Here is a 22,725-nt window from a genome sequence, read left to right on the forward strand (position 1 = left end):
GTGGGACCAGGAAGGGGGGTGGTTACACCCCCTCTCCTTTGTCCGGTTTCGCGCCAGAGCTGAGGCTGGTGTGCCCCAGCAACTGGTTTGAACGGGGGTATGCACAGGGACACCTTGTGTGCCCCAGGCATGTCTCATTCCTTTCAGCCTGTCCTACCTCAATACACAAAATCCTATCTGGGGGGGTGCTAGCACACCCCCCAAGGCAGAAAACCCTTTCTCCAAGCCTGACTCGCTGGAAGGACTCCCAGCAGCACGAGGTCAGACTTGTATGTGGTGGCAGCATCCATTTTGTGATGCTGAGGCTCGGGTTAATCTTTAACCGGGGTTCACAGTTACATACATGTCGTGTCCCTCTAAAAGGATGGAATGCTACCCACGTCGCCAGAATTGGCGAGGGGGGTAGTATTCCAATTTGTATGACACCTTACTCGACATGTTTTGAAAATGCTATGCCGAAGTTAGCAATAACCGCGAGGATTATAATGCACTTAAGCGTATATGGTATAGCGTTATCCTGGAAACAGCTAAAGGAATTTGTTCCGAAAGCTGCAGACAGGCTCAGCTCATGCTAGAGCACCATCTCACATAATTCCAAGCACTCTGCCTCCAGGATTGTTAAGGCCTGCCATAGGAGTGGCTTATAGGAGTATATGTGTCCATTTTAGGTTTAGATATAGGTATACTATATCTAAAGCAAAGGGTGATTACACCACCTTGCCCCAGCTGATTGATCAGCCAGTTGTCGGATTTGGATGGCCAGCCAGGGGTGGCATAATGCATGCTGCTGCCCCTGGTAGGCCTTGGATGCGCTTATGCCCTGGGTACCTAATTTACACTGAACAAGGACTTACAAGAGTGACCCAATACCAATTAGATATGTACCTAAGGTACATGGAGTCCATTTTAACAGAGAGCAGGAAGCCTGGGGTCCTGAATAGCAGGATCCCAGGCCAACTAAGTCGAAAACCAGCTAAACACTAGGCAAAAAGTTGAGGGTAACCATAGTCAGATATCCACCTTCCTACACTCATCTCCACAGCAGCGTAGACAGTATTTATGTTCCGCTGCCCCAATGACGTGAAGAGTTGTCCTGGTGTAGTATGTGCGGTGTAGCACCTTGAGTTGGACCAATCGGAGCCTGGACGGGATCGCCGTCTCACAGGGTGAGGATATGGCTTCCTGCCACTCTGAATCATCAGTCACCCACCTCCCGGGACCAGGTCTGTCTCAATCTGGATGTAGGGTCCGGCCTATTATTGACCAGTTTGCGGTACGTTAAGGAGGTTGCTTTTTCTGTCATATGCTCCGTTAGAAGCCTATCCTCTAAAGGATTAGATTCCTGTAGTGTAGTACCCGGTGGTATGGCTGTCTGTAGCGCGTGATGGATTTGCAAATACCAGAATTTTTCCGTCTGCGCCATGCCAAATTGCTTGTGAAGGTGTTGAAAGTCCACCACCGCCCCATTTTTTAAAGGTCTCCCACTACTGAGAGGCCAATATTATCCCAGTTTTGAAAGCCTTTACTCCTGCGAAGGACACCCAACTGCTGTCCCACAGCGTGATTGACCCTGCATGTTTCAGTCGCACATGTGCCGGGTACCAAATGTGTGCTCGGTAGTCCAACCAGCCCCGGGGGTTTTCGGCGCCGATAGAGATTAGCCATCAGACCTCTTTCTTCCAGATTCTGCCTGTCTGTCCTGTGGGGCGTGTAACCAATGATTTATCAATTTAAGGTACGCTGCCCAATAGTACAGCTGCAAATTCGGAAGTGCTATTCCTCCTTCGTACCAACTACGTACGAGCTTGTCCTGTGCAATCCGTGCCGGTTATTTTCCCCACAGCAGGCTGGTAACTTCCGCCGCAAGAGCCTTAAAATAGGATTGTGGGACCAGGAATGGAGTATTTTCGAGGACATAGAGGAAGCGCGGCCGTGCCATCATCTTATAGAGCGCTGCTCGTCCCAGCAGTTTTAGGGGGAGGTTACGCCACACCGTTACATCACTTTTGAAGCGGTCCAATTGGGGCTTTAGATTTTTGGCATAGAATTCAGAGGGATCAGGCGTTGCAAAAATACCCAGATACTTTAAAGCATCAGTAGTGACATGCAGTGGGCAGTCTGCCGTAGCCGTGGGGGCGGACCAACCAGAACGAAGAGGACCGACTTGGACCAGTTTATTCTGTGGCCAGACACCCTACCAAACTTGTCACACACATTCAACAATTCCAGGATGGATTTTCTTGGGGAGGTGAGATATAAAAGTATGTCGTCAGCATACAGGGATATACGGTCTTCCCAGGTGTCTTGCCACTAAAGGCCTCTGAAAGAGGGTTCCCATCTAATCCATGCTGCGAGCGGCTCTAGTAGCGCAAACAGGGGGGATAACGGGCATCCCTGACGAGTGCCTCGCGCCAATGGGAAATCCCTGGAGATATGTCCATTGGCCGCCACATGCTCCAACGGATTGTTGTAGAGGAAGCGGATCTATGCACAGAACTTAGGTCCAAATCTCAAGTGTTGTAACGTAGCAAAGAGGAACGGCCATTCCACCGTATTGAACGCCATACTGGCGTCAAGGGAGAGGATAACCGCAGGTTCATGAATAAGGGACCGGCAAGCCAGTACCGCGTGGAGTCGCCTTAGATTAAGAGTCGTACTGCGGTGGGGCATGAATCCTGATTGGTCGGGACCTATCAGGTACGTAAGATGTGGAGTCAGTCGTATCGCCAGTAGTTTGGCTAGAATCTTTGGTTCGGCGTTGATTAGGGAGATTGGAAGGTAGGTGCCGCACTCATTGTGTGGTTTGCCCGGCTGGTCATTGGGTAGTTCACCCACTTTGAGACTATTGTGGAACATGCTCAACAGTAAAGGAGCTGTCACCTGAGCGGTACCCTTATATAGTTCGACTGGAAAGCCGTTAAGCGAACAGCCTTACCGGATGCCAGGGAGCCAATGGCCATCTCTACCTCAAGTGTGAGGTCAGCCTCCAATAGCAACGCCGCCTCCGGTGTAAGCCGTGGCATGGCAAGATCCTTTATATAGCCAAGCGCTTCAACTGTGAACGCAGTAGAGGAGGCATATACCGTTTCGAAATGGTCAGCCAGTGCATCCACTATATCCCCAGGGGCCGTCAGCGGGGATTCATCAGAGATACGCAGTTGTGCGATAACCCTCCCCGCTTTCTCCTTTTTGTCCTGCCAGGCAAGCATTTTCCTGGCCTTATCGCCTAGCTCATACACTCTGTGCCTCGTGGCCTGGAGCCGATCTAGGACCGCCTCTTTTTGGTACGTCACTTACTCTGCCTGTTTAAGCCGCACTCATTGTGCGGTCGGGTTCGCTGCATGTAGAGTCGTTTAGCCCGTTCGGTTCGTTTATGGACAGCAATCAATGCTATAGCTTGGCCACGTGTCTCCACTTTATAGGCTTCCCAAAGGGTACTAGGGGAGTCTACAGACCCGATGTTTTCTTGGAAAAAGTTAGTAGTAGTGTTTAAGATACCCTTCGAGACCTCCCGTACTTGTAAATAACTAGGATGGATGGGGGACACCCGGCGTCTGAGCGTCAAATGGCGTGTATAAGTGAGTAGTATTGGTGAGTGATCAGATATCCCCCTAGACCGGATATCTACCTTGTCTATTCTGTCCAGTCGTTCTGCTGTTAACAAAGTAATCTATACGTGTGAGGCAGTCGTGGACTGCAGAGTGGAATGGTCGTGGGGTGACTATATATCCATGCATCTGCAAGCCCTAAGGCGTCTATGAATCCCATCATACGACTGTTTTGTGATGTCGCCAGTTTTATGGGATGCCTATCTAGTGTACTGCCTAACTTGAATGGACTGGCCACTCAACCTCTGCGCACTGTTGCTATATGTGAGACAATCACAACAATATCAATTTCTCTACAAAATAATACTTTACACAGAATACTCTGAACTTAGTTTGGACCTTTTCAATCTTGAACAAAAACATGTACTTTATTTTTACTCTCCAAACATATTCTTAATTTGATTTTAATCATCAACTCAGAAAATAAGTAACCTATTTCAATTAATATCACACATGATATATAATACAAGATTTCATTTCATGAACTCGACGCGCCTTTCCGGTTAGTAGTCCGTTGGCTAGTGGCCATTTTGCCGACCAAACGCCAACTTTCCAACGCTGGTCTGGTTGCTCCAGACTGGCCCTTGCTGCTCCCAAAAGCAGCAACCCCTCTGACCTTGCTGGTTAGAGTGAGAAGCCTTCTTTGTTTCCTGTGTGGCTTGCATTAGCCAAAGCCTGTTTGCTCCGATCAAGAAGCCGACACCGCCATCAACTAGAGCCTACGTGGGACAGCTCGTGAGTGAATCCTGGTCGTCATAGTCGCCTGGTCCACGTGGCTGAAGAGACAAGCTTCACTACATCACCTGTTGGCACCCGACTGTGAGAAGTTGGCCTGATATATAATGTGTGAGAAGGTGGCCTGATATGCAGTGCTCACTATTCTAGTGAACACTATGTATCAGTCCAGCAACCCTTATTGATGATTGGTTGTAAGTCAACCTTATAGACCAGCTATCCTAGTAGCGTGGATACGAGCAGTCTAAGGCTAAAGACTCGAGAGGGCGTGTTAAGCCAGCTGTTTACCACACATATACCCCTTGAATACCAAGTGAAAGGACACCACACAAGTGTTATGAAAATAAACAGTTATTTATTTAAAGATCACAACAGCCCTGTACTCTTTATGAGCACAGGGTACTAAGCACACAACAAAACTCTTACGAAAATACTATAAGTTGCACAATTTACACAAATTCCCGAGGGGCACGAAAAACCATATACTATCAAAGTGGAATGCGAAATTACTAGCAGGTAAGTACTGGACTAATAGGCTTTGGAATCGCTAGGACTAAGTTACTGAACCTTCAGATTACTAGTAGGAGGCCTAGGGGACTCTGGACAAAGTCTATGGAGGCTAGTAAAAGCAAAGTTAGTGTTTTTGGGCGAACCAGACTAGGTAGGTTGAAAACGAAAGTGGATCTGAACCCTTGGATAGTGAGGCTATGCTGGGGCACCGAAATGCCGAAGTTACCTAGCCCAGGGGCTGCGGCTGCATAGGTCTGAAAAGACGACGGAAATTTTCGTTGACGAACCAGGAGCCTGAAGGAAAGAGTTGCTGGCAGGCGACCAGTGAAGATTGTTCGGTGGATCCAAGCCTGGATCGAAGATGGAAGACACCTGAAAGCAGAGGGGACCAAGTTCTTAATCACTAGCCAGTGATTGTGTAGGCACCATGTTGGCACTGGGCGAAGTCACCTCGACCAGGTGAGCGGGCGCCGCTGGGCTCTGCAGTCTCACGGACCAGGAGGCGTTGTCGACGACCAGGATGGAGGTGCGAGCTGTCCCATGATGGTTGATGCTGTCGACGTCGCTGGACCCAGGATTGGGGCAACAAGTCTTGGCAAACTCAAGCCCACGCGGTGGACCTAAAATGGCGTCTGGAGTGGACCAGGAGGGTCCGGGGTGCTCCTCTTTTGGAAGGGAGCAAGGGCCAGTCTGGAGCAACCAGACCAGCAGTGTTGTCGTCGTCGGGAAGGACACAAGCCAGCGGGCTAGTAGCCAGACAACGCGGTGAGCAGCCAAAAAGCAGAAGGGCCCCACGCAGATCTCGGGGATGCTGGGGGGCTGGTCTTCGGTGCTGGAGCTGCTCAGGGTCGGGGCTTCTCGGACCCCAAAGCACTCCCCAGAGGTTCCCTCGGCGGTCGTGCTGGATCGAAGTCGTGCAGTTCTGATGATGGCCGGTCCCTCAAGGTCTCGTCGCACCTACGGTTCTCAGCTTAGCTGTAGAGGTAGGTAGAGGTCAGAGGTGCCAGGGAAGCCGGGTCTCGTCGTGCTGGTCGGTCGGATTCCGGAGGAAGGACGTGCAGCCAACTGCAGTGTTCTTAGATGGTGCCTGCGGATGCAGGGTGACTACTCCTTAGTCACAAGGGAGAAATCTTGAAAAGAGTCGAGAGTTCCTTTCGTGGAAAGTAGTTTCTTGATTCAAAGATGATCTAATTTGGAAGGGTCCCCGCTCCTTCCTTTATCCTAAAGAAAGGGGTGGGTACGCAACTAGGTCCTGCCCTAGGGGTGGGACCAGGAAGGGGGGTGGTTACACCCCTCTCCCATGCCGGACTTTCCCCAGGCCAGGGGCTGGTGTGCCCCTGGAACTGGTTCTAGCCGGCAGATGCATAGTGAGCACCGGGGTGCCACTTGCAGTCACCTTCCTGTAAAGCCCTGCCTACCCAGGATACACAAAACCCTGTCTGGGATGGTGCTAGCACCGCCCCTGACGGGAAACCCTTTGTCCAAGCTCCCCTCGCTGGAAGGACTCCCAGCTGCAGGGGGTCAGACTCGTATCTGTGGTGGCAGCATCCATTTTGTGATGCTGAGGCTCGAGTTAACTTTAACCGGGGTTCACAGTTACATACATGTTGTGTCCCTATAGAAGGGTGGAATGCTAACCCCGTCGCCAGAATTGGCGAGGGGTTAGTATTCCAATTCGTATGACACCTTACTCAACATGTTTTGATAAAGCGATACCAGAGATAGCATTTAACCGCGAGGATTATAATGCACTTAAGAGTATATGGTACGCGTTATCATGGAACAGCTATTGGGACTTGGTTCCGCAAGCTGCAAACGGGCTCAGCTCATGCCAGAGCACCATCTCACACGATTCCAAGCACTCTGCCTTCAGGATTGTCAAGGCCTGCCATAGGAGTGACTGATAGGAATCTGTGTGTCCATTTTAGGGTTAGATATAGGTATACCATATCTAAAGCAAAGGGTGATTACACCACCTTGCCCCATCTGTCGTGCAGCCAGTTGTGTCAGATTTAGATGGCCATCCAGGGGTGGCATAATACATGCTTCAGCCCCTGGTAGGCCCTGGGTACACCTATGCCCTGAGTTACAGGGTCTGATAAGGTGGCCCAGTACCAATTGGAAATGTACCTAAGGTACATGGAATCCATTTTAGAGAGCGAGCAGTAGGCCTGGGGTCCTGATTGGCAGGGCCCCAGGTCAACTAAGTCGGAAAGCCAGCAAAACACCATGCAAAAAGTTGGGGGCAACCATAGTCTGGTATCCACCTTCCTACATCGACAACGCCTGGTTCCTTCCTGGTTCCAAGCCGGTCACTGGCTAGTGACTGTGAACATTGTCCCCTCTGCTTTCAGGTCTTCAACACTTCAGATCCACCCTTGGATCCATCGAAACTCTTAACATCTGTTCGCCTGCAGCATCAACACTCCAAGGCTCCATCTGAACTCCTGCAGAATCCCGACACACTTTGACTTCACTGCACCCGCTTCCTGTGGGTGAGGTAACACTGGCACTCCAGTGCCCCCGAGTAGTTTAACTCTCCTAGTGTTCAGATTCCAAAGGGTTAAGCTCTAGACTGACCGGAAGACTTCCTACCTTTACCTTTTACGCATCCATTGATTCCGATGTGAACTGCTTCTAACTTTGCGCACTGCAAACCAGATCCTTTGGGCCTCCTAGTTCCTAACTTGCGTTGGTACAGCATAGCCCCAGCGATTCCCTAGGCCCTAGGCCTTACTTCCTTTCAACTCGTGGTACTTATACCACTTCTTTAGTATATTGTTTTAGGGGCCACCCGGGCCTATCCATATTTGTGCAACTTTTGTATACTTTTTTTTTTTTTTAAACACCTTTTATTAACATAATCCAAATCATACACAGCTTCCGCCTACAACCCTCACGGGTTGGCGATGCGACAATGATGAGTTCGGTCTATAACCAGGTAATTCGATATACACAGCCTGATGCCGTCAACCCGGGGATACGACAATGATGAGTTCGGTCTATAACCAGGTAATTCGGTATACACAGCCTGATGCCTTCAACCCGGGGGTACAGCGGCGTAACATCACCTCACAGTAAACAAGTAAGTAGTGAATCGTCGCTGGTGACCTGGCTGCGTGCCCGTGGGCGTCCCCAGTTGTCTTGGAGGATAGGACACGTAGGTCGAGTGCTGTAAAGCCAGGAATGTAGGTGCATTTTTCGTTATACATCCCCCCCTCCCACCCCCTAGTCCAACCAGGAAGGAAAACACCTAAGAAGAAACCCCCAACTCCCCCCCACCCCTCCCGCCCGCCGTCCAACCTGTTCGCTGATCCAACCACTATTGACAATGCCATGTCCAAGTTTGTGACTGTGCCTCTCTCTATCCTCCTAAGTGTAACTCCACCAAAGTAGCCCAAGTGTGTCCCGCCCTCGCCCCTCGATCCTTCTTTCATACCATACCACTCAATTGTCGCCCTGGGACAGCTAGGTTTCAATGCTCCACCCAGCCATCCCCCCGTCACCCCAGTTGGAAACGCCCCTTCCACGACCAAAGCCCCGGGCCTGCATTGTGGGGGTTGCAGCTAATGTGAATCCTCTCTCTCATCTCCCTGCGGGTCTACTGCGTCATCTCTAGCATATCTGAAGGTGTTATATAAGCCCCAGAAGTTTTTCGGCCTACTAGTCGGGGGGAGGAGCTCGCTATAGTGTTCAGCTTGCGTGCAACAATACACCATATCTCTGGCCCATCGTTTTTTGGTCGGGGTTGGCCCTCTCATTCAACACTGCGCCACTGTACGTCTCGCCAACAGCAATCCCATATCAGTCAATCGCCGATAGGCCACCGGCAGAGGCTTCTAATAGCCCAACAGCACCGAAGCTGGTTCAAGTGGAAGTTCATGATCCAGTATTTCGCTGAGCTCCGAAATGACTGCCACCCAGAACTCGTGGATCTTGCGGCAGCTCTACACCATGTGTAGGAAGTCCGCCACCGGCGCGTGGCAACGCTCGCACTCCGCAGTCTGACGGAGGCCGTAGCGGTGTAAGCGCTCGGGATTGTATTACACTCGTTGTAAGAATTTAAAGTGGACCACAGCCTGTGCCGTCCATTCAGCGACACTTTCCTAGTGTTACTACAGCAGTATGTCCACATAGTCATCTATCTACCTCTCCAGGTCCCGCTGCCATGCCAACCGGGCCTTGGATGGTTCCTGCGCCCTGTAAGAGTTGATGCTCTTTACAACTGCGTCGTCAAGTGCCGCGGGGAAGCAGTAGCTATGATGTAGGCGAGTTCTGGGATGTCCGGTGGTTCGGACATATCCAGGCCCAATACTTCTCTCAAGGCCCCTCAGAGTCTGTGAAACTGGAACCACTGCAACGTTGTCCGGCGCTCCACCCCCTGGGCCGCCTGGGCCCATGTCTTGGCTTTACCGTCCGCGAACAATTCCCCCGCAGTCTTAATCCCCAGGCCGTGCAGCGCCCGCACGACATTCTTGTCCCCGATGGGGGTCAGCCATTGCAGCCACTCCACCTCCATCGCGGGGGAGTATAGCAGCTCTTCCTCCCTAGCCTTCAACAATGCGTTCCAGGCATGCTTTGTAGCTGTTATCGAGTCCAAGACGCCCACTCGGCGGTCCACAGGAGTGCAAACCGTGGCCGGGAGCGGGAGAGGGTCTGCGATGAGTCGCTCCATGCGTACGTGCGGAATATTAGTCTCCATGAATCCAAGTGTGTGGCCTGGGCTACCCTATAGTACCTCTCCAGATCCGGCGAACCGAGCCCTCCCAACTCACACGGTAATGTGAGGGTGCTCCACCGCACATGCGGCTGCCCACCTCCCCAGGCCAAGTGTACTAGAAGTTTCGTGACATTCCGAAAGAAGGTTTTAGAAAGTATTATGGGCAGGGTGGCAAACAAGAATAAAAATCTCGGGAGAATCACCATCTTCATGATGGCTACTCGGCCCATCAAGGAAAGCGGTAGCTTGCACCATCGCTCCACTTCGTCCTCACACTTGCTCAATGCCACCCCATAGTTTTCATTGAAAAGAACTTCCGGGCCCATATGAGTCATCACCCCCACGTAACGCACAGAGTCCGTGGTCCAGTGTAATGGGTAGTCTATTTCAAAGCGCTCCGTCGCCGGGGTTACGGGGAACACCACCGATTTTTCCCAGTTCACTTTTAGACCCGAGAGGGCGCCAAAACGCACCACCTCCCTGAGAACTGGGGGCAGGTTTGATTCTGGATTCCGCACATACAGCAGCGTATCGTCTGCATACGTCGATTATTTTGTAGGACGGGAAGCTAACCCCTCGGTACCAGTGGTATTCTCGTAACGCGCACGCAAGCGGCTCCGCCCGAGGGCGTATAGCAGGGGGGACAGGGGGCAACCCTGTCGCGTTCCTCTGCTGATGGCAAAGGGCTCCGAAACTCGATCCCCGATCCGCACTCTAGCCACCGAGTTCCAATACAAAGCGCCTATGATCTGTAAGAACTGCTCTCCCAGCCCCATGTGACGAAGGACCCGTAGCATGAATGGCCATTCAACGGAGTCGAATGCCTTCTCCATGTCCAGGAAAATGGCCACCGCCTTCGCGTCCTGTCGTACATGCTGCATCGTGCCCAGCACCGTCCATATATTATGGGCCAAGTTCCGTCCCGGCACAAAGCCAGCTTGCTCTGGGGCTACTATTTCCGGTGTAATGAGGGACAACCGGGCAGCCAGGATCTTGGCATAGAGTTTAGTATACACGTTTAAAAGGGATATTGGCCTGTACGAGCTGCAGGTATTAGGTGATTTGCCCGGCTTTAAGATGGTAACTAACAGTGCTTCCCTCATGGTGCTTGGCATACTGCCCTCCTCGCCTACCTCGTCAAATAAAGACAGCAAGTGCAGAATGAGTTTGTCCTTGAAAGCTTTATAAAACCCCACTGTCAAACCGTCCACGCCGGGAGCGCTGTGAACCCGCATAGCAGCCAAAGCCTCAGAGAGATCGTCCGCTTGTATGGGTGACATGAGAAACTCCCTGTCCGACTGCGCCAGAAACGGTAGTTGAATATGTTCAAGGTAGTAGTCTATGTCTGTATCCATATTTGTGGATTTGGTCGTGTACAATTCAGAGTAATAGTCCCGAAAAGCGGAGACAATGTCCTCGTCTGTCGAGACCGTGGACACTCCCGGGGTGTCGAGCTCCGTCAGTCTAGGGGTACTCTTTTCCTCGCGTAGTATTGTAGCTAACAGCGAGCTAGAGCGTTCACTCTCTCCATATTTTCTTGCCGTGGCGTACTTTCCCATGAAACAGACCTCCCTGTCCGCCTCTTCATTAAATTCCGAAATCAGATCTCGAAGCCCTTTTCGACACGGTAGGGTCAGGATTCGTCAAGAGTTGCGCCTCCAGAACGGCTAACTGGGACTCCAGGGCCTAGAGGCGCTGACGTATGGCCATCAGGACGCTGGAGTGCTTGGCCATGGCTATCCCGCGTATGCAGACCTTAAAAGCCTCCCAGATCGTGTGGAAGCTGTCCACTGAGCCCAAGTTCTTCTCAAAGAAGAGGTCAATCTCCTCCGCTATTTCCCCTCTGAAGGTGTCATCCAGCAGCACATATGGTGGGATGCGCCATGTGAACGGGGGGATTCTACGCTTCGGCGTCTCTAAAACAGTATCGGCGAGTGGTCAGACAGTGTTCGCGCGAGTACAGTGCACGCCACTATTCGATTAGTGATGGAATGAGAGGCCAACCAGTAGTCAATCCTGGTGTGGATGTCATGAAAAGAAAAGTAGTGTGTGTACCCACCCCTGCCCGCATTCCTACTCCTTCACACATCAACCAAATCTAGAGTCAGCAGTTCAGCTGTAAGAGCCACCGCAGCTGCCGCAGGCCTTCTCACAGGGCCCGAAGACCTGTCCAAACCAGGGTCCAGTACCAGGTTAAAGTGCCCCCCCCCAGAGCTTGTGAGCCGAGGCATATTGCCTACAACTGAGGGTTAGCCGGGTATAGAAGTCAGGGGAGTCATAATTCGGGCCATATACATTGACTACAATTAAATCATGTCCCTTTCCCTCGCATCGTGAAATAAGATAACGGCCCTCAGGGTCCGCTGGAAGCAACCGTAGGACCAGCTTGGAGCGCGGGTTCACCCACGTCAGTACACCCCTAGAATGCGTAGTGAAGCCTGCCGCGGTGGAGTTACCCAACAGGCCCCTGTGCTGCAGAAACTTGCTTGTGAGTGGAAAATGTGTCTCCTGAAGCAAGGCCAGATCTACGTGGTGTCTCTGTAGATAATGGAGTACCTTTCTCAACTTCCTGTGATCGTCGAGGCCCCTAACATTCCAGGTTAACACTCGTAGGGTATCAGCTGGAGCGGCCGAGGCCATCACCCGGGCGTACGCCATTGGAAATGACATAGCTCAGAACAATAGTACATCGACACAATCCTACCAACATTTCTCTGGTCATCTAAATGGTACAGCGAACAGGTTATGAACAAGCCCCCCTTTGGCACCCCTCCACCCACCCCTTCAAGACACAACAACCGCCATTGCAACAAACCCCATTCCCTCATCCGCTTCAAGTCAGTCCAACCCACACCCACAGCAGACCCACCCCAACCTGGTCCGGCAGCAGCTCGCCCACCCCACACCCCAACAGACCCACCCCAACTAGGTTCAACCACCACAACGGTGTGCTTAACGATCGGGGCAGCAGGTAGCCAAGTAACATAGTCTCTACCTACGTTTCAGAACTCTTGTGAAGCCCCCCACCCGCCCCCGCCATGCACCATAACCAGGCGGTACGCAACAGTCCTAACTATAAAGATCGTCCGTCACGCGCTGCCCTCCACTGTATCATGCATAAGGACCCCGATCCCGGGCCCCACCACCTGCAAGGGATAAGCAATTAGACACCCTCAGTAGTCCCCAACTAGCACCCGGAGCATATGTACAACAAATCGCCACCAGAGCGGCCGCTCCCGCCTCGTACAGCCCTTTTGCAATGTCACTTATCTGTGTAACTAGCAATGTCCCCACTAGTCAAGAAGCTTCCGGACTCTCCTCCTGGGAAGCAACAGCACTCCGCCTTCCCGAGGCATCCACATCGGAGTCACATAAAGCCCTCCATCGGAGACTGCACTCAGTCCTGGTCATCCAGTCGGCTATCGGTCCCCTCGCCCTCAGGGTCCTTTTCAGAGTTTGTTTTCTGTTCCTTTGCCCATTTTTTCATCGCCTGTCGCAATGCCCTTGGGTCCGTGAAAATATGAGTGTCCCCCCTTGTTGACACGCAGTTTGGCTGGGTACAGAAACGCATAGTCCAGGCCCATCTCCCGTAGTCTTTTCTTGTGGGGGATAAACTGTTTCCGCTCCTCCTGAACTTTAGCTGTGAAGTCCGGATACAGCGAGATGGCGGACCCCTCATACTGCAGGTGCTGCTTGGTTCTCGCCAGCCGGAGTGCAGTGTCTCTGTCTCTGTAGTTGAGGAGCTTCGCTATAATAGGGCGTGGTGGCGCACCAGGCTACGGCTGCGGGGCTAGCGACCTGTGCGCCCTCAACTGTGAACATGGCTGAAAACACTACGTCCCCCAACAGTTTCGTGAGGAGCCCTTCCACAAAGCGTTCCATGGGACCGGTGGATGTGGTCTCCGGAAGGCCCGTAATACGTAGATTGCAGCGCCGAGAGCGCACCTCCAAATCCTCAGTCTTATCACTCAGGACCTGCATCATCCTTTCCATTTTTTTCTGGGCCGCGTCTAGGTCCGTCTGCGCCTCCTCGACCTCCGTCATCCTTCTTTCCGCCATATCGTGCCTCTCTGCGTGCTTGTCCAGTCGTTCCGCCATGCGGTCCATTCTGTACGACATTGCATCTATCTTGGACCCCAGGGCCGAGATGCTAGTCTGGATTCCCTGCTCCATCGAGAGCAGCATAGTTTTTATGTCCGGGTCAACACTCCGGGCTTCCTCCGTCCTCGTCGCAGGGCCATCCTCCGTGGCCGGGCTTTGTTGGAGCAGCCGTTTTTGTGAGAAGGGCAACTTGCTCTGAGTCCGATCCCCCTTGCCCATTGCGCCTCTGTGATCGTCAGCAGTCCACAGTGGAATGTAGGGCCCCCCCCGGCCGCTCACCGTGCTATTCGCTGGTTCTCACCCAGAAGTACACCTTCGCGACCCCCAGATCGCCTACCGGGGGAGGCAGAAGCAAAAAAGGGCCCCGGGTCCACTCTTCCCTCTTCGCACCTCGTGGGCCGGATGGAGCTACCAGTTAGAGCCCCCGGCTGTGTGACCGTGTTCCCACGTGGAGGGAGCCGACGACTCCAGTGGCAGTCTAGCCCAACAGATCGAGAAGGCCAGTGTGGGGGTCAAAATTTAGGTCCTCCAATGCTGCCCAACATATACAGCGTCCTGTGCCGGCGCAGCCCGGCGGGGGACCGGCCCTGCCCTCCGCACCGCGTCCTCAGGCCGCGCCGCACCTGCCGTGCAGTTCAAGTAGTGGTGCCAGGTTTTCCAGTGGGCCGACCGCCTCGCTACCCGAGGCCACCCAGGCAGCCGCCCCTGGTGTTGTCCCCGCTGGCTCGCGCTCCGCCTCAAGGTCCTCTTAGGCCACTGGAGTCTGGCCGCTACGCCACCGCCGCTCCAAGGGGGGGGCGCGGCCTCTCCCCGCCTCACCATGCGGACTCACCGGCTCGGTGGCGGCCCGCCGGGGTCCCGCCAAGAAGGACCCAGGGACCGGAGCGGTGGTTGAGGGTCACTGACTCTCCTCAGGGCGGCCTCCTCGCACAGACCGAGGGGGGGGGGGGGAGCCTCCGTACCGGCCTCCGGCAAAGTCTGTGGCCACACGTCTCGCGACGCCGGCCGCAGTGATCACCCGAGCTCGCTGCTTGCGGCCCGATCTCCCTGCTTGCGGCCCGATCTCCCAGAGACGCGAGCCGCTCCTTGTCTGGCCGCGTCTCCCGTTCCATATGATCACACTACAACAAATGCTCCCGTTGCTACAACAAGGAGATTTCCTAGCAACACTTGACCTCAAAGATGCATATTTTCACATACCCATCCATCCAGCCCACAGAAAATACCTCCGGTTCACAATAGGTCAACCCTACCAATTCAAGGTTTTGCCCTTCGGGGTTACCACGGCTCCAAGAGTGTTTACAAAATGCTTAGCGACAGTGGCAGCACATCTCAGCAGGCAACACAACACGTCCATGTGTACCCTGACCTGGACGATTGGTTCATACAAGCAAAATCGTACCAACAGTGTGCAGCGCACACGTCTCAAACAATTCAGTTGCTACACAGCCTAGGCTTTTCAATCAACTACACAAAATCGCATCTGCAACCATCCCACGTACAGCAATACATGGGAGCCACTATAAACACCTCAGTGGCGAAGGCATATCAAAACTCAGCAAGGATAGCCAGTATGAAGATACTCATTCGCAAATTCCTGCCACAACACTCTCTGCCAGCTAGAGTCTTTATGCAGCTCATAGGCATGATGGCCTCCTGCATATTCATTGTCCCACATGCCAGACTTCAAATGCGCCCATTACAGGAATGCCTAGCACTGCAATGGAACCAGGCTCAAGGACAACTAAAAGACCTAGTGTTGGTAAACAGTCGCGCTCACAACTCTCTGCAGTGGTGGAACCCCCAAACCTTTCCAAGGGGCGACTGTTCCAATAGCCGGTTCCGCAACTAGTAGTAACAGCAGATGCATCACTGACGGGCTGAGAAGCCCATTTCCTTCAGTACACAGTACAAGGGCTCTGGACAACCAAACAGAAAAAGCTGCATATCAACCAACTAGAATTGCTAGCGATATTTCTAGCCCTAAAAGCATTTCAAAAATACTTGTACCACAAGACCGTGTTGATCCGGATGGACAACATGACCGCAATGTACTATATCCAGAAACCGGGAGGATCGCACTCTCTTCAGCTGTCCCATCTGGCACAAAGCATATAGAAGTGGGCGATTTCAAAAAACATTTTTCTCCTACCAGAACACCTTCCAGGGAAGGACAATCAGATTGCCGACCTGCTCAGCAGGCACAGCTAACAACTACACGAATGGGAGATTCACCCCCAAGTTCTCCAGCCATTCTTCAAAGAGTGGCGTCACCCAGAAATAGACCTGGTTCCCACAAAAGAAAACTCCAAATGCCAGTACTTTGCCGCCAGATTCCCACATCCGTTGTCACAGGGCAATGTGAGATGAATTATCTCGTCAGACAGATTTGCGTAGTCTTTTCCCCCAGCACCGCTAATCCCGCTGGTGGCACGCAAACTGCAGCAACACTCACGCTGATCCTAGTTGCTCCCACATGGGCGAGACAACCATGGTACACCACGTTCCTAGAACTTTCAGTAGTTCCTCATCAAAGACTGTGCCTTGCACCCCATCTTCTAACTCAGAACCATGGAGAAATCGGACACCCAGATCCCAATCAGATGAACCTAGTAATCTGGCTCCTGAGGTCTTAGAGTTTGGATATCTTAACTTGCCCCCAGATTGCATGAACATCATTAGGGAGGCAAGACAACCAACCACACAAGCGTGCTATGCAGCTAAATGGAAGAGATTTGTTATTTACTGCAACAATTACCAAATCAACCCTTTAGAAGCTTCCATACAAAACATTGTTACCTGCTGCATCTACAAAGATGTAACTTAGCATACTCTTCTATACGACTACACCTCGCTGCTATAGCAGCAGACCTTCAAAACAGGCAACACCTTTCACTGTTTAGGGTACCAGCAATCAAAGCCTTCATGGAGGGTTTGAAAAGGGTGATCCCTCCAAGACACCCCCTTTCCCCAGTCTGGAATCTAAATATAGTACTGACCAGACTTATGGGCCCTCCTTTCGAACCTCTACACTCGTGCGAACTACATTTCTTAACGTGGAAGGTTGCATTCTTGGTTGCCATTACCTCACTTAGAAAAGTGAGCGAATTACAAGCACTAACAATTCAAGAACCTTTCATGCAGGTACATGCCAACAGGGTGGTTCTTAGAACCAACCCTAAGTTCATGCCTAAGGTTGTATCCAATTTCCATATCAATCAATCAATAGAACTGCCGGTTTTCTTTCAAAACCCAGTCAGTAGCTGAAAGAGCCCTACACACATTAGATGTAAAAAGAGCTCTACTTTATTATGTGGACAGGACTAAATCATTTAGGAAAACAAAACAACTATTTGTTGCTTTTGCACCACATCACAAAGGAAATCATATTTCAAAGTCAGGAATAGCCAAATGGATAGTTAAATGCATTCAAATATGTTATCAAAAGGCAAAACCCACTTTAACCGTCCCCAAGAGCACACTCTACAAGAACATGGAGGCACCCATGGCTTTCCTATGAAATATTCCTCTTGAAGACATCTGTAAGGCAGCCACATGGACCACCATACACACTTTCACAAAACACTACTGTGTAGACGTGCAAGCAAAACAGCAAGCTGCTGTAGCCAAGCTGTTCTCCAAATAATTTTTAAACTGCTGCAGCTGGCACAGGTAGCCACCGCTAGAGGAGATGGTGCTATACAGTCTATGCACAGAAATGAATTCAGCAGCCCACATGCCTTGAACGGAATATGCTACTTACCAGTATGCATCTGTTCTTGGAATGTAGGTTATGACATTAATTTCGCCCGCCCGCCTCCCCGGTGCCTGTCGCAGCTGCAGCATTATCTCTGGCATGGCCATCTCTTACTTTACTATCTCCATCTCTGCCACAGTGGCTAAAAACAATCTGAGGATGGAGAAGATGCCCAGGCGCACTGTAGTCCAGGGGAGGAGTCGCCTATCTCGTGATACTTCGAAGACTCTTCCAGGACAACAAAGTGCAATCATCCGGACCCAACACTAGGCGGCGATCTTTGCACAGATATGAATGTCAGCAGCCCTACATGCCAAGAACAGATGCATACTGGTAAGTAGCATATTCCTTGCTGAGCCTTACAGCATCACCTGCCCACATACAGATGTACTGCTGAAAAGTTTCCATATCCAGTCTGATACCTTGTGAATATTCAACAGTGAGAAATGTGTGGCTAAATACTCTCTACCAGAGTTAGCAAAGGTTTAGATTTGTTGACTTTGTTGAAGTGCTTCTTGTGTTTAAGGTTCAATTTGTTATGGTTTTAAAAGGCATGGAGAAAAGCAATTTCACTAGATATTTTTTTTTGCAGTTTTTAAATGTCCCCATGTTCCGAAATGTTTCCTTGAAGTGCCTCACTGAGATCGCTGGAGTGAGCGTCAGCCAGTATGAAGAACAGTTTGTAACACTTTTTACACTCACCATGATGCAGCTCAAACAGGTACATTTTCACTTGAATATTTTACTTTGAGAAAAACTTGCAACATTGCGAGATTTAATATATTTTTGAAAAAATACATTTTCGCTTTAAGAATTTGGTTAAAATTCTGCAATTTTCTAATTCAGTGACTGAAAAGGCAAAGTCATTTAGGCACTTCTTAAGGAGCACTCAAATGTGTGTGCCAATCTTTCCCAATTCCCACAATTAAGGCCGGCTCCTGGTCAGTAACTGGTTATTGAACTGTTCTTTGGCACATGTTTGTACCTAAAGTGTCCCAGACTCTTAGGATGGTTCATCATTCTTTGATAAAACAGTTCTGTGCTACCCTGTAACAGTTTTCTGGACTACCGTGTGTTTTTTCTCCTTGATTTTAACCACTATGTGAGCTCACTTGAAGGTACTCCATGTTTTTGGTTTTAATATCAGCTCATTTCTTTTATGGCTGAAGAACACAATGTGTGTTCCAACGCGTCCAATTCCATGTCTGTTGACTACCTTTTGTGATCTCTCCTGTAAAGTTAGTCCTGTTCCAGTAGTGGGGTCTTTTGCTGTCATGATGGTCATGAAGGATGCATTCATGTGGGCACTGGCTCTTGTATGGACTGGCGTATAATGGTACTTTTTGTGACCCGGCTGCATGAAGAAGTATTTTGATAAAGCGGATAACCCAGCCCTGCCCTCACTCTTACATGCACACTATTGTTTGCAACTCCTCCAACCACTTCTGCTTCCTCTCATGAAAACTTTGTACTTGGTGAATAAAGCAGGCTTGTAGAACAGTTATATTTAGTTTAATACAGGTTTTGCCTTTTCAGGGTTGAACAGTTTATTTCCCGTTATTGTGATTCACTCTTTGATAATGTGAGCAGATTTGCGCTTCAGTCACTTCACATGATACCATGACCAGTCATATTTAGTCTGTCTCTGGGCTTTGAAGTCCATGATGTGAGAAGTTGGCCTGATATATGTTCACTATTCTAGTGAGCACTTTGTATCAGTCCAAACAACCCTTATTGATGATTGGTTGTAAGTCAACCTTATAGACCAGCTATCCTAGTAGCATGGATACGAGCAGTCTTCGGGCTAAACTCTAGAGGGCGTGTTAAGCCAGCTGTTATACCATCACATATACCCCTTGAACACCAAGTGAAAGGACACCACACAAGTGTTATGAAAATAAACAGTGTATTTATATCACAACAGCCCTGTACTCTTTCTGAGGACAGGGTACTAAGCACACAACAAAACTCTTACGAAAATACTTTAAGTTGCACAATTTACACAAATGCCCGAGGGGCACGAAAAACCATATACTATGAAAGTGGAATGTGAAATTACTAGCAGGTAAGTACTGGAATAATAGGCTTTGGAATCGCTAGGACTACGTTACTGAACCTTCAGATTACTAGTAGGAGGCCTAGGGGACTCGGGTGCAGAGTGTGCACTCTCACGCGGGATGCGGGACAAAGTCTATGGAGGCTAGTAAAAGCAAAGTTAGTGTTCTCGGGCGAACCCGACTAGGTAGGTTGAAAACGAAAGTGGATCTGGACCCTTGGATAGTGAGGCTATGCTGGGGCACCGAAATGCCGAAGTTACCTAGCCCAGTGGCTGCGGCTGAATAGGTCTGTAGAGACGTCTGGAATCCTCGTTGACGAACCAGGAGCCTGAAGAAAGAGTTGCTGGCAGGCGACCAGTGAAGATTGTTCGAAGTGATCCAAGCCTGGATCGAAGATGGATGACACCTGAAAGCAGAGGGGACCAGGTTCTTAACCACTAGCCAGTGATCAGATTGGCACCAGGATGGCACCGGATGGTAGTCACCTCGACCAGGTGAGTGGGCGACGCTGGGCTCTGCAGTCTCACGGACCAGGAGGCGTTGTCGGCGACCAGGATGGAGGTGCGAGCTGTCCCACGATGGTTGCTGCTGTCGACGTCGCTGGACCCAGGATTGGGGCAACAAGTCTTGGCAAATTCAAGCCCACGCGGTGGACCTAAAATGGCGTCTGGGGTGGACCAGGAGGGTCCGGGGTGCTCCTCTTTTGGAAGGGAGCAAGGGCCAGTCTGGAGCAACCAGACCAGCAGTGTTGTCGTCGGTCGTCGTCGGGAAGGCCACAAGCCAGCGGGCTAGTAGCCAGACAACGCGGTGAGCAGCAAAAAGCAGAAGGGCCCCACGCAGATCTCGTGGATGCTGGGGGGCTGGACTTCGGTGCTGGAGCTGCTCAGGGTCGGGGCATCTCGGACCCCAAAGCACTCACCAGAGGATCCCTCGGCGGTCGTGCTGGATAGAAGTCGTGCAGTTCTGATGATGGCCGGTCCCTCGGAGTCTCGTCGCACCTACGGTTCTCAGCTTGGCTGTAGAGGTAGGTAGAGGTCAGAGGTGCCAGGGAAGCCGGGTCTCGTCGTGCTGGTCGGTCTGAATCCTGAGGAAGGACGTGCAGCAAACCGCAGAGTTCTTAGATGGTGCCTGCGGATGCAGGGTGACTACTCCTTAGTCACAAGGGAGAAATCTTGAGACGAGTCGAGAGTTCCTTTCGTGGAAAGTAGTTTCTTGATTCAAAGATGATCTAATTTGGAAGGGTCCCCGCTCCGGCCTTTATCCTAAAGAAAGGGGTGGGTACGCGACTAGGTCCTGCCCTAGGGGTGAGACCAGGAAGGGGGGTGGTTACACCCCTCTCCCATGCCGGACTTTCCCCAGGCCAGGGGCTGGTGTGCCCCTGGAACTGGTTCTAGCCGGCAGATGCGTAGTGAGCACCTGGGTGCCACTTGCAGTCACCTTCCTGTAAAGCCATGCCTACTCAGGATACACAAAACCCTGTCTGGGATGGTGCTAGCACCGCCCCTGACAGGAAACCCTTTGTCCAAGCTCCCCTCGCTGGAAGGACTCCCAGCTGCAGGGGGTCAGACTCGTGTCTGTGATGGCAGCATCCATTTTGTGATGCTGAGGCTTGAGTTAACTTTAACCGGGGTTCACAGTTACATACATGTCGTGTCCCTCTAGAAGGGTGGAATGCTAACCCCGTCGCCAGAATTGGCGAGGGGTTAGTATTCCAATTCGAAGACACCTTACTCGACATGTTTTGATAAAGTGATACCAGAGATAGCATTTAACTGCGAGGATTATAATGCACTTAAGAGTATATGGTACGCGTTATCATGGAACAGCTATTAGGACTTGGTTCCGCAAGCTGCAAACGGGCTCAGCTCATGCCAGAGCACCATCTCACACTATTCCAAGCACTCTGCCTTCAGGATTGTTAAGGCCTACCATAGGAGTGACTGATAGGAATCTGTGTGTCCATTTTTAGGGTTAGATATAGGTATACTATATCTAAAGCAAAGGGTGATTACACCGCCTTGCCCCAGCTGTCGTGCAGCCAGTTGTGTCAGATTTAGATGGCCATCCAGGGGTGGCATAATACATGCTTCAGCCCCTGGTAGGCCCTGGGTACACCTATGCCCTGAGTTACAGGGTCTGATAAGGTGGCCCAGTACCAATTGGAAATGTACCTCTCCTACACATGACATCTAGCCAACCTGTTCCTCCAGATTTGAAACTAATGCATATAGTCTGGTTGTCTCTGACATCCCATCTTGACCATCAGGTGGGTTTAGGTAACCCTTCTCAACCAGATTTTAGTTTGGTCTTTTTCTGGCCACGAGTACCCTTTCACATAATTGTAAGCACCAAAGACAATGGATCAGAAATTTTGATTGATGTATACCACAGACTGGTCCTGAGCCAGTTCAGTAAACCTGCGGAGCCACCTTTGTCTGCTCCCCTATGGAGGGAAGGAACACTTGCATGCATGCTGTGGAACTTACAGGACAGAGTGACCTGACCTCTAAAAAGCCTTCCAGTGATCAGTCTGATTTTGCCATCATGGGTGTGTGGAAGAAAATGCCTTCTGTGAATGTTTGCCCCCACCTTTTGCTAAACTGCTGATAAACTTTGACTGGGTGTGCCCTGGTTTCCTGCCAAACCGATATTCAGGGCCTTTCCCTAAACCATTAAAAACAAACCCCAATTGGCACTCTTTGGCCACAGGTCAGGCCCTTGTAAATGGTACCAAGAGCTCTGTGGCCAGCAATGACTTCTAAGGGCCGCAGCACTTATTGTGCCACCCTTTGAGACCCTGTACATTCTCCATAATTGCACCTTTCATAGATTCACATGCTTTAATCATTTCCAGTCATCGAGATGGGTGTCCCCTGTATCTTAAAATAGCAATGCAAATCCAGTGCAAACTAGAAACCAGGCACAGGCCCATTCTAGTTTTGTAACATATCCACCTCTTTTTGTAAAAGAGGCTAAATAAAATCAACAGCCAATCAGATCAGCCTCGCCCTGTCAATCATTTGTAAAGCGCACTACATACCCGCGAGGGTCTTAAGGTTCTGGGGAGGGGGGGGGGGGGGGGGGCATGGAGAGATTGGCGCGCGCTCCTGATCGAACAGCCAGGTCTTGAGTATCCTCCTGAAAGTCAACAGGTCTTGGGTCTGTCGTAGGCTCAGTGGGAGGGTGTTCCATGTCTTGGCGGGGAGATGGGAGAAGTATCTCCCACCGGTGGTTGAT

The 22,725-nt window shown here is 51.0% G+C and overlaps 1 protein-coding gene across 1 annotated transcript in view; it reads left to right on the forward strand.

The window, feature by feature from the left end:
- The window catches only part of LOC147659374 (exportin-1-like), a 379,442-nt gene that overhangs the window by 282,257 nt on the left and 74,460 nt on the right, over positions 1–22,725 (forward strand). The window contains exon 9 of the mRNA XM_086951792.1: positions 18,024–18,152. Within this exon, the coding sequence (XP_086807918.1) occupies positions 18,024–18,152 (129 nt within the window). The remainder of the gene's footprint in view (positions 1–18,023; positions 18,153–22,725) is intronic.

Source organism: Lissotriton vulgaris, unplaced genomic scaffold, assembly GCF_964263255.1.
Source record: "Lissotriton vulgaris unplaced genomic scaffold, aLisVul1.2 SCAFFOLD_2182, whole genome shotgun sequence".
NCBI classification, from domain to species: domain Eukaryota; kingdom Metazoa; phylum Chordata; class Amphibia; order Caudata; family Salamandridae; genus Lissotriton; species Lissotriton vulgaris.